Source organism: Camelus dromedarius, chromosome 17 (genome assembly GCF_036321535.1).
Source record: "Camelus dromedarius isolate mCamDro1 chromosome 17, mCamDro1.pat, whole genome shotgun sequence".
In the NCBI taxonomy this organism is placed as follows: domain Eukaryota; kingdom Metazoa; phylum Chordata; class Mammalia; order Artiodactyla; family Camelidae; genus Camelus; species Camelus dromedarius.
In genome coordinates, this window is record NC_087452.1 from 14,213,149 (window position 1) to 14,231,181 (window position 18,033).

At 37.4% G+C, this 18,033-nt stretch overlaps 1 protein-coding gene across 1 annotated transcript in view; it reads left to right on the forward strand.

Annotated features, from left to right (window-relative positions):
- CNTN3 (contactin 3) overlaps positions 1-18,033 on the forward strand; it is a 224,662-nt gene that overhangs the window by 158,443 nt on the left and 48,186 nt on the right. The window contains exons 11-12 of the mRNA XM_064496308.1: positions 4,162-4,289; positions 7,045-7,220. Of these exons, the coding sequence (XP_064352378.1) occupies positions 4,162-4,289; positions 7,045-7,220 (304 nt within the window). The remainder of the gene's footprint in view (positions 1-4,161; positions 4,290-7,044; positions 7,221-18,033) is intronic.

The following is an 18,033-nucleotide window of genomic DNA, read 5'->3' on the forward strand; positions in this document are numbered from 1 at the left end:
TCAATGCCATCTCTGAATTACAGCATAGACCATTAGAGCAGCTTAGAGCAATTAAGTTATTTATCCCAAACTAACCATAGACTGCACAAAGTTAAGTGAAATAATTAACCTCTTTTACTACAAAAGGCAAAACCAGTAAGAGGGTACATATAAAGGTGTATTTATACAACAAATCGAGGAGTTTAAAATGCCACAGTGATTAAAATTGCACATTTCTCAAAGCACCACATTTCTGAATGCTAATCTCATAAATCTTCATTTAATTTTTTGTGCCAAGACTAACGTCACCCATTGTTATCTACATTTTCAGCTCTACCTATTTGCAGAAGAACGTGTTCCCAGAAAGTGCAGAAAGCAATTTCATTTATGGTGAAGTGGTATAAAATTTTCACTTCGGATCTCTGTAGGGAAGCATAGGTTATTGAAGGTTTTCTGTTGAGAAACAATTACTCCATCCATTTGCTGAATATTGTTTATTTTTATGTTGTGTGAAATGCCCTGTGGGCATCTTAGAACTTACTGGAAGAACCAATTTAGGAAGAAAATATCCAATTAGCTCAAAATTTTACAGTGTACAGAGTTTGCATTCTTTGAGCGTCACTATGTTTGTTTTGGCGTCTTTGTGTGATTCCTGAGGTGTTAGCTTTGCCTTTGAAACTTATCCTATGCCTTATGCCTTATCTCAACTTAGTCATGAGGTTAGGCCTGCTCTTTTAGAATCATTAAACTTCAGGCACTAAAGGATTTCTAGTTCTTCCAACATTCTTAATAGTTTTATGTTTTAGTGAAAGGTTAGCTGTTACACTAATTCATACCTTGGGAAGATATCTGAAATTGCCCGCTTCTGCTTTGTGGCCCCCAGATCAGAAGCTCTAAGCTTAAACTGAGTATTTGTTCCGTCAACAAGAGACATTTTCACTGTGTTTTATTGCTTACTAATCTCAGAAGTGGCTGATTGCACAGCCTCCTGGAGTTTCCAATTCTATTTCCACCTGATAACGCAGAGCAGATAAGGTTGCCTCACCATTTAAATGTCTTCAAGACCTTTGGTTACCATCTTCCAGCTTGCTTTCTTTACATATGAAAACCCCCAGCAAACCTGCACTTCTTTTTAACAGCAGTGGTAGGTAAAATTTACTGAGCAATAATGCTGTGGGTCAAGGACTATGTTCTTTGGGGATCAGGACCAAAAATTTTACAAGTAGTATTAGCAATCAGAATGGGTCAGCAGCTCTGCCCTTGTCTGTACCCTTCCTCCTCTGAGACTTCCCTCAACCAGTTTTCTCTGTTAGTCTCTTTCCCTCCCTCCCTCCACTCCTCTCTCTGTCCCTTATCTTCATTTCCTCCCCATCACTGACTTCTTCCTTACTAGTACGAATGTACTTGCAGTCCTCTTATCCTAGGAATTTCTAAATTCTCTTCGAGTCCTCTACTGCCTCATCTTTCTTTGTTCCACATATATATTAATGTACATATGTATTTAAATATGTGGAAATACAGAGTGATCTGCACACTTTTTGAATTTACTTCCTTATAATTTGTAAAGTGCCTTGCAACCTTCCTTCACCAACCCGATCTCGTCTATAGTGACTCTCTAGGGCGTACGATCATTTACTCATTCAACAAGCATTATTTTTTTTTAGCATCTCCTCTATGCTAGGATCTGTTGAAGGCTTTAGGAATTTAGTGGTGAGTAATCCAGACACTATCCAGACACTCTCCCTGCCTTTCCAGAGAGCTCACAGTCTCTGAGCTTACTAGAGGAAAAAAGTATTATCAGATAAGCAAAAATAGGGTACATAATCAGCCAGTTGGCACATGCTATGACAGAAGCAAAGATCTTGTAAAATCAGTTCAGGAAGACATAATCCAACCCATGGGTTCAGGGAAGTGACCAAAATCTGAAAGTGGAGTAGACATAGAAAAACAGGTTTAATAAAGGCCCTAAGATAGGAAGAAGCATAAAAGCAATTAAAAGAAGGCTTGTATGATCAGAGAAAAGGAAACGAAGGGTAGAATTCAGGAGACCTCGTGTAGTTAGAGAGGCAAGGTCCTGATGGGAGAATGTGGCTAAGGCTTAGGATACAGGCTTTGTCCTCCAGGTAGTGCTAGGGAAGGGGGTCTAAGCACAGGATGGGCAGGAGGGAGTGAGCAGGATTAGTGATCAAATTTCTGTTTCTTTACACTAACTCCCCATGTTTCTGAAAAGCGTCTTCATCTCCTAAGTTCTCATTCATGTGCACCTCTCTGCAGGCTTTCCTCTTTTGTTTATCATCACACACGATTAGAGAAAAATCTCTGTTCTCTGATAAGGTAAGATCTAAAGAGATTTTTTTTTTTTGATCATCTATTTGTGAAAAGTGATCAGATTACATTTCACACCCAACAAAGTAGTCAGGGTTCCATGAAGGAAACCAGGCATAACACCTTTTTTTCTTTTTTTTTTTTTACATCTTCCTAGGAAAGTTCTTAGGCTTTTTAACCCTTCAGCTTAGTTCCTCAAGTTGAAATACAGTGGTGTGTTTTCTTATTAGCTGTCTAGGACATTGTTCTCAAACCCTTGTGTTTTAAATATACTTTGACATGTTAGAAAAAAACACACACATGAGCAGCTAACATTCATGGATAGCTCTGTCTAGCATCATGAACAGGTCCCTGTGTGCTAGCTCTCATTCCACTGCAACTTTCTCACTCAAGGAAACGTAACCAGGATGCATGTGAAAGTGGATGGATCACAAGCTATGGAAAACCCGCACGCGTGCACACACACACACACACACATTCACACATATACATGTAACATAAAATTCATATCTTCTGTATTGTTGATACATAAACTTGTACTAGTAATCACATTTTTGACACACACCTAAAAATCTTGTAGCATATAGGATAGTATTTAGAGACTGAGTCGAGATCCTCCAAGTCTATTCTGATGTCCTCAGCATCTTTTCTGTCTCCTCTACCATATGGCCCAAAAGTTGGAGGCATTTATTGACACATGTCATGTCATGCTGACCCTGGAGTTGCAAACATTTTCAGAAGTTTACCATCCATTTAGATAGATGCTAAACTCACCTGTCAAACATATGAACCATAAAAGATAAAAGGCATCCTAAGCATTAAATGCATGGTATGGATAATGAAGATTTTAGGAATTCGAAGAAAAGAGAAATAATGCTGAGTAGACAAGAATGGCAGTCACGATTCCTGTATCAGACTAAGGACAGGCCAACTCTTTCTCATTCTTCTTTCTCAGTTCAAATGGCACCTTTTCTAAGAGGCAACTTTTTTGAAGCACCTCATCATGGAGGCACTCCCTGTAGCCTTTGCTTTTGTTGTATTACCTTGTCTGTATCCTTCTAATTACTTCTCAAAAATCTGAACTTATTGTATTTACCTACTTAATCACTTACTGTCTGTGCCACTCACTACACCATCCTTTTCACGAAGGTGGGGACTTTCTTGCTCACCCAGTACTCTCAAGGACTCTACTAGCGTCTAGCACATATAAGACACTCATTTGTATTCCCCTTAGTTAATTAGTTAGATGCAAAAGCTTTAAGTACTTTTGATGTATGTTTAGAAACTCTAATATGATGTGCATTTGTGTTGCCCAGATTCTTTGCTGTAGCTCATGGGTGACCATGCGTATGTTCTGTTGCAAACTTTGGATTTATGCTACGTTAAATGTGACTCTCTCTGGTTCATAATGAGAGGCCAGTGAGTTTCTTATTTCTCATATGCTGTTTCAGATTTAGGGGAAACAGTGTCATGTCTGCTTTTTTTTTTCCTCCAAATTGATAAGGCTAACCCATGAGTAATCTACTTCACCATGTGCTTTTGGAAGACATTTCACAGTTATTTGATAAAGGCATCTCCCGTATCAGGTGTACTGTTAAGTAATGCTGTGAAGTAAAGCTGTGTGAAAATGTCAAGAAGCATTAGTAAATTGGTAAAGCATCTTATTTAAGTCAGCTATGTGCATGTGTGTACAAGTTTTCTTTTAATTTGCTCTATTCCCAAGAAGTCTAAGGGCTGGTTTATCTAGCCTTAAAAATAAAAGCTTAAGGCAATACTTCTGTTAATTTTTTTCTATGCATTTTGAAAAAAAAAAAGTGATGACTCTACATTTATTAGTCCCATTTGTATTTCCTTTAGGATTTCTTTTTTAAAAGATGGTGGATTCAAAATTACCAATGTGACCAAAGCTGATGCTGGAATTTATACCTGCATAGCAGAAAACCAGTTTGGGAAAGCAAATGGTACAACACACCTGGTGGTTACAGGTAGGTGCACCTCTTAAAGATTGCCTTACGTAGGGATGCACTGGGTGCTATGTTCCTAACATCACAAAGCAAAATATTTTTCACAACATGCAGTGCACCAAGAAGGTAGGACTTGTATTTACACTTGTGTTATTTTTAACAAGTGAAAGTCAAGAGACGATTCTTGATATTTCTTTATATACCGCAGTGTGCACCAGGGAACACACGAGTTAAACCTCTGCAGGCCTAACGGGCAATAGAATTACAAATAGTACATGCTGCTGGTCTGCTTTTAGCTTATGCTATTCTTTTATGTCACATCTTTTGGGTACACTTTTTTCTTATTTCTTGTCTTTGCTATTTCCTGGAGATGTTTAAGCCCATGGAATAATCCTTGCTACTATAAGAGTCACTTAGAGTTGTGGATATATTTTGTTCATTCGTTCATTCAAAGAAATTGAGCACCTACCACGTGCCAGGTACTTGGGTTAATCAGTAAACAGAGGGACAAAGATGCTGTCTATGTGAAGCTTACCTTCTACCAGAGGTAGAAGGGAAATAAGCAGTAGGAATAAAAAGCAAGGAAACTATTAGGAGGGAAAAAGTTGCCAATAATTAGAAAATATAGAGGAGTGTATGGGAGACATAAGCATGAAACAGAGTGATGAGAATCAGCCTTGTTGAGAAGGAGAGGTGTGAACAAAAACTTCTCAGACATGAAGGGGTTAATAGATTCCTTGGGGACAGTCCTGTAGAGGTTTCGTAGACCTTATTAGGACTTCAGGTTTTAGCTGAAGTAGAAGCTGGTGCCAAGTTTTAAGCAGAGGAGTGAAAAGATGGGAAATACATTTTTAAAGGATTGCTCTGGCTGCTCTGTTTAGAAGAGACTGTGGAGAGTCAAGGGTGGAAGCAGGGCGATCTCAGGAGACCATCGCAGTAACCCAGGCAGGAGTGCTAATGGCGTGAATGCGGGTGGCAGCAGAGCAGTTGTTGGGAAGGTATATGATCCTGCATCTGTTCTGCAGGCAGAGTCAGTAGGAGTTGCTAACAAATTGGATGTGAGGTCAGAGAGACTGAAAGAGAGGGATGCCTGCAGGGAAGAATAACAGTCAAAACAACTGAGATGGGCAAGGCCGAAGTTGTACAGGTTTGGGAGGTGGAGGAGGGTCAGATTTGTCTGCATGTGTTGCATGTAAAGTTTTTATTAGCCTCTATCTGTAAGTCGGACCACAGTATTCGGCAATAGTAAATAAATCCAAGATAGTGGGTTAAAATAGCAAAGATTTACTTTTTGCTAATGCTCCAAGTCCATGGGGGATCAGCTCTGCTGTCTTTATTCAGGAAAGAAGTGTCCCAGTGCCTCCACCATCTGGCACCTTGCCCATCATCATGGAAGAGGAGAGAAGATGTGTCAAATTGCCCATTAGTCCTTCCAGGCTTCTGCCTACCAGTGCCAAATAGCACTCTACTTACATTTCATTGGCCAAAGCATAGCATTTGGCTATGCCTGAGTTCAGAAGCATTGAGAATTTAATCCTACTGTGTGCTCTGAAAGGAATAATGGTGAACAGTAAGGTCTATCATAACACCTGAGTGAAGGTGCCAAGTAGCTAGTTGGATAAATGAATCTGAATCTGGGGAGAGAGATGGAGGATGGATGTATATATTTGGGTGCTGTTAGCATATGGTTAGGTACTTGACTTGAAGAGACTCGGTAACATCACCAAGACAGTGAGTGAAGTTAAAGAATATGAAAAATCAAGGGCTGAGCTTGAGACAGTCCAACACTGAGAGATTTAGGAAAAGAAAAGGGACTCAAGAAGAGACAGAAATGGAGAGTCCTGCATGGTAGGAGAAATTGAAGAGAGTTTGGTGTCCCAGAGACCAAGCAAAGATAGTGTACCAAGGAGAAGATAATGAAAAACGGTCGCAGATGCTGCTAAAAGGTCAGTAAAGTAAGAGGAGGTCAAAACATTTACCACTGGATTTCGCAGCAAAGTGATCACTGAGGACCTTGATGAAAGCAGACGGGATGGGGGTACTAAAGCCTGCCAAGAATGAGTTAAAGAAGAAATTAAGTAGAGAAACTGTAGACAACATAAAAAATGACTTTTTTTGAAGACCTTTGTTGCAACATGGAGCAAAGAAATGGGGAGTAGCAATGGAGAAGAGGAATCAAGAGAAGTTTAACTCACAAAGGATGGAAGGGCTGTGGTGATGATGGGGAAAGAAATGGGCATGTGGACATTTGCATTGGGGGAAAAAACAAGTCAATTTACATTCTAACTTACCATTCCTCTCATTGTACCTATTCTAAACGTCTTCCATGTAGTCTTTCAGAAGTCTGAGTCTATTTAAATTTTGGTAGTGATGCACTTTCCAGTCATTCAAAGTTGGTGAAAATACGGTGGTTTCTATTTCTACTCCTGTATTTCATGATGCAGTAACACTAACATGAAATTGATTTTGTAGTGGTATTATAACTCTTGTTTACAGGTGACTTCAAGTTTTAGACTTATATATCCCATAAATTTAGATAACCTAATTCTTTTAACAAGAATTTGTGGATCCAATGAAATATGTTATGGGTCTGCATCAAAATGTCTTTTTTAATCTTGAAGGCCTTTAATTATATAGAGGTATATATACACACACACATATAGATATCTCTACAAACTTAAAATACTGTAATTTAGATGAACAATCTGTGAAAATTGCTTTCATCGAAATAAAAAATGCTGAAGTTGTGCTTAAAACTTTGTTATTTCCCCAATAGAACCAACGAGAATAACTTTGGCACCATCTAACATGGATGTATCGGTGGGCGAAAGTGTCATTTTGCCCTGTCAGGTGCAACACGACCCCCTTTTAGACATCATGTTTACCTGGTACTTCAATGGTGCCCTCACAGATTTTAAGAAAGATGGATCTCACTTTGAGAAAGTCGGTGGGGTAAGTTGTGACGCTTTCCTCATGCTTTTCACACGTGTCTTTGATATATTGTCCCTAAAGAAACATCTGGCACGTATGTGATACTCTAGTAATATTTGTTCTATGAGTGAATTGAGGTTTTCGATTCTGTTGTGATCTAATTTTATTATCATAATTACCAGAAAGAGCACATTTACTTCAACCTATAAATTACAATTTTATTTAAAATTGATGTTTGCTGTGTTTATATTAAATATTATTTTGCACAATATTTTTGTTGTTAGGATTCCATAGAAGGAAAATATTCTCTACAGGTGGTTATTTTCAACATGACGTGTTAATGAAGTTGAATGAAGTCACATTTGCTAAGTGCCTCCCATGTGTCAGGCCAGGCCCTTCATCCTAGTTAATCCTTACAATTGCCCAGGATGTTAGTGGTAAGAATTGTCATTTTCCATGTGCATAAACTAAGGATTTGTAGAGTTTGTTAACTCGCCCAGGGTTGCTGAGCTAGTTAGTGATGGAATTTACATTCAAACTGAGATCTGTGAGTCCTCAAATAAATACTTCCTATTGTTCCATTCTGTCTCCTCATTAGTGATGGTTCCACGTGAGGAAGAATTACATATTTGAAGGAAAAGTGGACACCTTGAGGAGAACTGTTAAGAAGTGACACTCAGTGACCACACAGACTAACAGTAGGCCTCAGACCTGGTCACATGTCTGTGACCCCAGAATCACAGGGCCAGTTTCCCTTGTAGGCCTGTTTGCACTGATGCAGAGTTAGCTTCATTCATTTTGGCTAAGATGTCAGTGGTGGATCACAGGAGAGTCTGGGTTTTCTTCTTAAGGACACAGTGGCGTGATGGTCAACTCTGCTATATTCATTTGATACATATTTCTTATTAAATGTATGTATGTGTATACATAGGGCTATCAATGTACAAGGAGTGTGTGCAGCTTAAAAGGGTGGTGTCAGAACTTGAATGATGTCCCCTCAAAAGATATGTTCAAATCCAAATGCCTAGTTGTGAAATATTAGACTCTGTTAGTCTCTGCTTCTGGTACCTGGCAGAGCGTTCCTAAAACCCTTGGAGTTTCCTGGGTGATAAAATATCTTTTGTTCTAATGAAGTGACACTTTGGGCTCCTGGATAGCTTCAGGATGCTCACGGGAATGACCAAGCCAAGATAGGAGCTTGGAGGCTTCAGCAGCCCCCATCCTACCCCATCCTCCAGGAAGAGGAGAGCAACTGGGGACTGAGTTAACTCGGATGAGGCCTCTGTGATGAATCTTCCGTAAAAATCCCCAAAATAGAGAACTTTTCATCACGAGAGCTTTCGGTTTGGTGAACACATCTACGTGCTGGATGAGTGATGCACCCAACTTAGAAGCACTTGGATCCCTAGCCACAAATAAGTGCACTTTCAGTGCCAGCTCTATTTTCTGTCATCTAGCTTATTCCACTTTCAAAGTTCTAGTTTTCTGTGTTGTTCTCACTGATGGAAGGCTTTCAAGAACTTCACCAATTGCTACAACCCATTAACATTTCTTTCACTATTGCTTTAAATGTTTGGTTTTTTTTTAAGTCACTTATTTCTTCTATCAGAACAGGCTAGGGCATATGCCAGTATTCTCAGCCAACTCTTTTCTCATTTGCCTTTCCTTGGAGAGAAAGCAAGGGAAGGCAGAAAAGTGTAGAACGTTACTTTCATAAACGATTCTTATCCCATCGGGGAAAGACTCCTTCTGTAACCCAGCTCTTGTCCCAACTTTAATCCATGAGGAATTTGATTTGAAACATTAGTTACCTTTGCTGTTAAATGTAGATAACTGTATCTCATTGATCTCCTGGATTTTAAATTCTTGATAGTATCTAATCCAATACAATGTCCTCACTCTGAGCTAATGCTAAAGAAATATATGTTGAAAGACTGAAAACCCAAAGTAGTTTGATTTTAGTATGCATTAAACATCCTTAAAGAAACATTAATTAAAACTGAGCTAGATGGCTGCTTTCTGTAAGAGGATCTTGGAATTAAGAATATTCAGGATTATAATGTAACTTAACTGCTTCTGCACTACTGATAGGTTCTACATAAGGTCAGTCATCTCTACGGAAGTCACATATTGCAACATGAAATTTCATGAATTAACCCTGTCACTTGCCAATTCTGTTCTTTTTCTAACATGCTGTTTCATGGCCTATGAATTTTTTTATTGACTTGTGTCATGAGTAACAATATTCTCTCATCAGTATGAAACAGTAAGCCATGCAAGATGACATTACCCTTAAGCACAGGCAATTAAGTAAATTGGTTTTCTGTTGCATAAGGAGGGAATCTTAGAACAACTCTTATCCTCTGATTGTGTATTCATTGCAGCATTCACTTGATACCTAGAGAGTCTGCGTTTCTTTTATCCCAGGATGTTCATAGATGTAGCCCCTGATTTCAAAAGCAGCAAAATGTGAGGAGGAGCCAGGAAGTGGGCAAGTTGCCTAGAAAGCTGGGTAGTGTAAGAGCCAGGTTTAAAGGGGGAGGGGTAGTTCAGAAAATGGAAAATCCGACTTACAGCTTTCAGCTGTTTCAGCCACTTGTCATTGAGAGTACTCTGCATATTCAGTACTCATTCATTCATTGAAAAAACGTTTTGGGGGGAAAATCCGAAAAGCTCAAGAAGCTCCAACAATTTAGATCAGATCTATTGTGAGGACCTGTACATCACGCCAGGAGTGTGGCGGCAGTGTTACAGGAGGGGGAAATGTCACATCCCAGGACCCGTGCAAGTCCGCTACCAAGGGACATACTACCAAGTCAGGGGCCTTGGCTTCACACAGGAAGGAATTCAAGAGCGAGCCAAGGTAAAGTGAGAGCAAGTTTATTTAGAGAGAGAAACATTAAGTGGGGTGAATGCGGACCTTCTTAGATAAAGTGGGCGTGGCCCCAGGACATGGGGTTGTTGGTTTTAATGAGCTGAGTAATTTCATACGCTAAGGAGTAGGAGGAATATTCTTGCTATTTCAGGAAAGGGTGGGCGTCTTCAGGAATTGGGCCACTGCCCACTTTTTGGCCTTTTATGGTTCGCCCCGGAGCTGTCATGGCATAAGGGGGAGTGATTTTTAGTATTATAATGAGGGTGTAAGGAGCTAAGGGTCAATGACCAGACTGTTCTCAGTGTTCTTGGTTTCAGCCAGTTCCAGCCATTTTTTATCACATCCTCACGGCTGAGCCGCTTCTTTATTTATCTGACAGTTGTGTCCTGCCCTTTTCCCTCCTGTCTCAACAGCAGTTACAGGTTTCTGCCCAGTCAGAACGCGTAACATTCAGAAAAGCTTATTAAACCAACTGTCTAAAGCAAATTGACACATCACAGAGGTGAAGTGTGGGTCAGACATGCCGGTTTCCGTGGGACAAATCAAAGTTGTTTAAATAAGGCAGCAGTAAAAGTCTTCCACTTAGGTCTACTGTCAAGCAAATCATGCTTATAGGCACCGTGTGGTTTAATCAGAGAAGCAGGGGATTTGTGTTCAGATACACATGAGCTCTAGATTCTCTTGCTTGCTAGATGATGTCCTCGTGTGAGTCACTTCACTTTCTGTTCCCCATTTTCTGGTTTCTTTTCACATCAGTTTTTAGTATTTGCCATGTTCCCTCTCACCACAAGATTCTGCCCGTACTGGTCCCTCTTCCAGGAACAGTATTCTCTTTCCTTTCGGCCTGTGTCTAGATATCTTCATATACAGTTGTGCATATGTAGGTAAGAATGTATGTACTTACATGTATGCACTTTTATTTCAAACATGCACAGTAATAGGAAGTGACACAGTCCCAATAATACATATACAGTGGCATTCTAACATAGCCTTATTTAACCGACAGAATTCCACTCCATGCACTCAGCCAAAAAAAAAAAAAGAGAGACAGAGAAAGAGATTGCATCACTCACCCGGTACCCAATATAACATCTTTCTCTGCTTTTAAATATACCTAAGCTTCCACTGACAGGAAAGAGGAGATAATAGCCCAAAATTCAAGAGAAATGAAAGAACATTATGATTTGGTACCTGAGGATCTAAGGGCTTGGCAGTTGAAGTATGCTTTTAAGAACATTCAGGAATAATTTGACTTGCCTTGATGAGCTAACTTTTGGACTTAGACATATTATATAATGGAGAGTCAGTGTAGATAAAAACTTTTGAACCAAAACACACCAGGTGTTCCCTGTATATTGTAAGGTTGTTTAAATGGATATGCTTTGATAAGCCTAATGTGGGGCAGATACTTTAGAAATGAAGCATGTATAGAGCCAAGCTGAACAGCTTCACAGACGTTTTATGGAATTGGATCTGTGATGAATTAGAATGTGTGTGGATAAAAGTCACGGGAAGCAGTAAGAGGTTTAGCAGTGACAACCAATCTGCTATTCATTGGACTGGCTGACTTCAGCATGATTTATCTCCCACAGGCCACAATCTCACTCCAGCTACAGCAGCTACATGTGAGCTTGAGGCTTGATGTCTTTCCCAGCTCTTTGTGGTGGAAAAGAATATCTTTGAAAGAAATCGTTTGTGTGTAATAATACAATCTGGTCACTTTGATTGGATTTATTTCATAGAATTATTTGGATATGAGGACTAAAAGTTTGAAAATAACAGCTATTTTTACAGCACAAAATTCTGTAAAAGTTCTTTATGTGCATTTTAAATACAGATCTGGGGTGAAAGCACTCTCCAAACACTACATGCGGCGATACGCCACCTTTCTAAACATCTCCCACTTAGAGTGTCTTATAAATGTTATATCTTGTCCAAATTCAAAACATCAACTGATTTCGAAGGATCATTAAGAGAGTATATCCAGTAATAAGCCCATAAAAATTAGGGATTAGACCAGAAGAATTATTATTCATCTTGTGCCTACATCCCTGAAGCCCAGCCCCTCCCAAAAGCTATTCGGAGATTAAAAAAACAAGGATACTCCAATGTCTGTTGGAAAAAGGGAAATGCACAAAGTAGTTGAAGTAGAGTTTATTTCCCTAACTGATTATTTGCTCAGCCAGGCATAGAGAGGCTCGGTTCCTACTTAAAGTATGATTGGTATCCCAGGGCTGTGTTTATTAAATACAATGTTTATTAAGATAAATGGGCCAGATCCACCCCTAATGGAAACCCTGTAAGCTTTAAATTTATAAGACTAGCAGAAGTCAAACCAAGTAACACATAACTTGAACTAAAACCCATAAAACAACAGAGCTACAATAAAAACTGAGGCTGTAAATGAAAAGATGTGCAAGTATTTATCAGTCAAATTCAATAAAAAGAAAGAGTGGCAATTGTTAATTAAAAAAATTTAATTCAAGACAAACATCAAAAGTAAAAAGGGTAAATTTATTTTGGAAAAGTTTGCTCTGCCATGAAGGTAAAACAATCATATAATACTCCAATTGGTGTACCATTAAAATATATTAAGTCAAAAGCAGAGAAAAATGAGAAACAAAATTGTCATGTAGTCTGAGACCTCCTCTTTCAACCATCAACAGATTAGTTTACCAAAAATTAGAAAAAGACAATTTTAGTACTATATTGTAATGGAAGTAAAAGATACACACAAAAAAATTGCCCTAAAAATAGAAACTACCTTTCTTTTTTATTCTTTTCACACTCTTATGAATTTTAGGAAAGAAAAATAACAAAACATGATATAGAAAGGAGATGGAAAAAGAAATAGATGGATGGATGGAATGTCCAAAAGTAAAAGAAAAGCTCTGGGAATTATTAAGCAAGAATAAAAGTTAAAATAACTAAAATTAGAAGTGAGAAAGAGAGTATAACAGATAACAAAGAATTAAAAAAAAATTAAGAGTATACCATGTTAAGTCATATATATGAAAATTTGGGGGTTAAAATAAATTATCAGGATTAACAAGCATCAGGAAACCTTAGTAGATCCATAAGTATGAGAAACTATAAATCAAACCACCTTCCCCCAAAAGAGGATTCTAGGGTTAGAATTTTACTGGTAAATTTTTTCAAGTTTTTAGGAAACAAATAAGTTGTTATATAAACTATCTGATGATATAAAAAGTTAAAAATATTTTAACTTATTTTGTAAGTCTAACATATTCCTGAGAAGAAAACCTGGCAAGATAGCAAATAATTAGTAAATCTAAATCGATATCATGAATATTGTATGAAAACCTAAATTAAATTTTAGCAAAAATGACTGAACATCATATTAAAAGGATAACCTTTCATAAGTACTAGGTGATATTCTGGGAAATATGCATGCACCATACCAATAAATATAATAAAATAGACCACTATATTCTCTCTGGGCACTTAAAAAACATTCGGTAAAATTAATGACCAACTGCAGGAACAGAAAACTACTTCCACCATGTCTCAAAAATATCTTTAAAGGGAATACCAAGAATATTTTTAATCAGCAACAAGACAGGATACAAACAAGTACCATTACGGTAAAACCATTTGGAGGTGTTTGAGCCAATTCAGTAAGGTATGAACAAGAATAAAAAGTCTAGTTTTAGAAATGGGAAACAGAATTACCATTACTTGAGGGTGAAATGGTATTAGGGCTAGTCAAAACCCAGGAGTATCAACTCTAAATTTTTTTTTTAAATATCAGTGTTAAGGCAACTGCTTGGGTACAAGATAAATTTAAATAAAGTAATAACTTACTTATATATCAAAAGTAACCAATAGAAAAGTATAATGGGGCAAAAAGATTCCTCAAAAGATAGGTAAAATACATGTTAATAATTTGCACAAGTACGTATGGCTTAATAAAGACAACTACAGTACTCTCAGGATGGATGGGTGAATGGATGGATGGAACGGTGGGTAGATGGAGAGAGAGAAAGGGAAAGATTATAAAAATTCAGTGCTCCTAAATGAAATAAAACAGCTGTATATTGTAAAACTTTTAATTTTTCTTATATTTTTTCCATGGTTTTAAAATGACTCACAATCTGATTCCACTTCAAACAGTTCTGAGAGTGCTTAGAGTAAGAAACCAGGTAAGGAAAAGGTTAGGTAAAAGTATTTTGAAAAAAGAATAATGACACCTTGTCAATAATTCCGAGGGAGTTTTCTGGGGATATTGCTCAGGTATGGAATTGCTGGATAAGATTTCAATTACACATATAGTTGCAGCATTAAAACATCTGAACTCAGAATTTCAGCTTTTGAAAGCTGTTTCATTCTCTTATGAACTGTTGATGTTTATCTCTTTGTCTCAGTTTTCTTATCTGTAAAACTGACACAATCATAGTACTTTATTCTGAGGTATATATAAAATAATTAGAACAGCACATGTTAGCTGCTGCTGTTTTTGTTGTTATTATTATTACGGTTACTCCTACTGTCACTAGTGGTAGGGTTGTTTCTAAAGTGTTCTCCAGGAAAGCTGCAGCAATTTATGTGCCCATCCACAGAACAGGAGGGCGTCTGTTTCTTTGGAAAATTCTTTTCCACACACTATTTTTTTTAAAATACTTTGTCAAACAGATGGTTGAGAAGTGGTATCTCATAATCACCAGTTTCTCATTTCTCAGATTAATAGTAAAATGACAATCTCTCCATTTTGCTTATTAATAAATTAGATACTTAAGAAATGAGTCAGAATTATAACTGACTCCTCCAAATCAAGAAAATTAGGGGCTTAATACTGACTTATGAAATGCAAGATTACTTTTGTAGAAAATAGAAAAAAATTGCCTAATTTCTACCTAGAGAAATTCACAAAAGCCCAGCTGCCTGTATTGTTTGTACAGAAGGATATTCAACAAATTATTTTAAATCTGCCAATAGAGAATGACTTCAAAAAGCTTCAGTGACAAAGCACACACAGCTTCAAGACAGCCATTGGCCAGATAAGACCTATTTTATTTTTTCTAGAAACAACGTAATGAAATTTACATTTACGTATAGTAGATTTTCATCTCATCTATTTCTTGTCCATTGGACAGTATTCTCCTTAAGATCACAACTTGAAATCCATCACTTACATACAAATTCACATTGTGTACTGGCCATATCCAGCAAATGCAAATTTGTATTCTCTGCTCATTTCTTCCATCAGAATTCAGAACTTTGTATTGCTTTACAGATTTACAGTAGATCTTTATGTAGTCAAGCTATTAATTATATCTTAGTTAATTCGCTGGAAATATCTTCTTTTAATATGTCACTTTTGTGTTAACTGGTCTATTATATCATTCGTAGAATAAAAGTTTTCATTTTCACATAGTCAAAAAAATCTATCTTCTTTTCCTAAGAGTTTTCATAACTTTTCTTTGGTTGAATGGGATATTCAAGCTGTGGGAATTTTAAGAGAGTTACAGAGATTTTAGAACTAGTGTTCCAGGGGGTTACATAAGAACATTTGGAAATGTTAGAGAGGCTGGTGCCACTGGGAAAGAAACTTTGGGAGAGATGCAGATATTTAAGGAGAAATTCAGGGAGATTTTGCCATGAATTTCATCTTCTTTTCCCACAAAACTTCCATAAAATTACATCACTCCAGTTCTTAGGAGTTGACTTTTTTCCTGAGGTGGGGTTGTCAGTTGTTTGCTGTTGATCTTAGGACATGCTGGGATTCCACCATTGCAGCCACCCTCCTGTTAGCCAGTTGAAAACTGTAAGCTACCTTGAAAGAGACATTAACGTGTATGTTTGTGTACCTGACAATATGTTTGTATGCATACCAGCACATGAAAATCCACAGTTACTTGCACAGATACTTGAAAAAAAATCTCTAAAGAAAGTTCTGAGAGTCACTAATAATTCATTCGGTATTGCTTACAATTCCTTCAGATCCTCCACACTATTAATTTCCATAACACATACTTACCTGCATCTGTGATTTGCAGATTTGAAACATCTCATCTCTGGAGGGGGAGGAAAGAACTAGCAGCTTATAATTTCGGTTTTGTTTTGTTTGGCAAAGGAGGGTGGGGCTAAGGCTCATGAATACATTCTGAAAAAGAGGACTTGTCAAAAAGAGGCTTAAATCTAATAAGTCCAATAAATGAACAAACCAATCAAACCAAATGAAGCAAATGGTATCTGCTAATCATAGCATTATTTTTACTCATGACAGCTAATTTTTAACAACTTGATTGTGAAATAATTTACATAATTCAATTATTTCAAGTGTAAAATTAAATAGCTTTTAGTATGTTCAAAGAGATATGCATCCATCAACATCATCAATTTTAAAATATTTTAATTACTTCAAACAGAGACCTCATACCCACTAGCCATAATCCCCCAACTCCTCTACCTCCCCCACTCCCAGCCATAGGCAACCACTAATCCACTTTCTGTCTCTCTCTATTTGCTTAACCTGGACATTTTATATAATGGAATTATGCAGTGTGTGGTCCTTTGTGACTTTTAAAATTTATATTATTTTTATCTGTTATTAATTATTCATAATAAGTATTTAATTAACTTATTTTTATTAATGCATTTTATGTTTAGAGGAGTTTTACACTCACAGAAAATTTGAGTGGAAAGTACAAAAAGTTGTTCCCATTCAAACCCTGTCTTCACACATGCACAATCTACCCCCTTATCAGCATCCTGCATCTCAGTGGTAGATTTGTTACAATCCATGAACCTACACTGACACAACTTTATCACCCAGGGTTCATAGTTTACATTAGGGTTCTCTAGGTGTTGTACGTTCATTGGGTTTTGACAAATGTATGATGACATGTATCCACCATTTCAGTATCGTACAGAATAGTTTTACTGCCCTAAAAATCCTCTGTACCCCACCTATTCATTTCTTCTCCCCCACTAGCCTTGGGAGCCAGTTATCTTTACTAGCTGCATAGCTTTGCCTTTTCCCAGAATGTTCTATAGTTGGAATCATGTAGTACATTGCCATATAGCCTTTTCAGATTGGCTTCTTTCACTTAGAACTATACAATTACGTTTCCTCCATATCTTTTAATGACTTGATAGCTCAGTTTTTTTTGAAGCACTGAAAACTGTTCCGTTGACCAGATGTAGTATAATTTGTCCACTCACCTACTGAAGGCCACTTTGGTTATTTCCCATATTTTGCAGTGATGACTAAAGCTACTGTAAACATCTATGTGCAGGTTTTGTGTGGACATGTTTTCAATTAATTTGAGTAGATATCAAGGAGTGAGGGTGCTGGGTCATATGGCTAGAGTATTTTTAATTTTGTAAGAAACCACCAAACTGTCTTCTAATGTGATTGTACTATTTTGCTTTCCTCTAGCAGTGAATGAGAATTCCTAGTGTTCCACATCCTTGTAAGTACTTGGTGGTGTCACTGTTCTGGATTTTGGCCAGTCTAGTAGGTGTGAAGTTATTTCATCATTGTTTTAATTTGAAATGCTCTAATGACACATGATGTTGAACATATTTTTCATTTACTTATTTGTGAGCTATGTATCTTCTTTCACGAGGTGTCTGTTCAGGTCTTCTGTCCTGTTTTCTAATAACCTGATTTCTAGTCAGGTTATTAATTTTCTTACTGTTGAGTTTTAAAAGTTCCTTATGTATTTTGGATAATAATCCTTTATCAGTTGTGTCTTTTGCAAATGTTTTCTCCCAGCCTGTGGCATGTCTTCTCAGTCTCTTGACCTTGGTTTTTATAGAGTAGACATTTTTAATGGTTTCTTTCATGGAATGTACCTTTGATGTTGTAATCTAAAAAGCCATTGCTGTATCCAAGGCCATCCAGGTTTTCTCCTATTTTATCTTCTAGAAGTTTTATGTTTTGCTGTGTACATTTTGGCCTATGATCCATTTGAAGTATTATTTGTGAAGGGT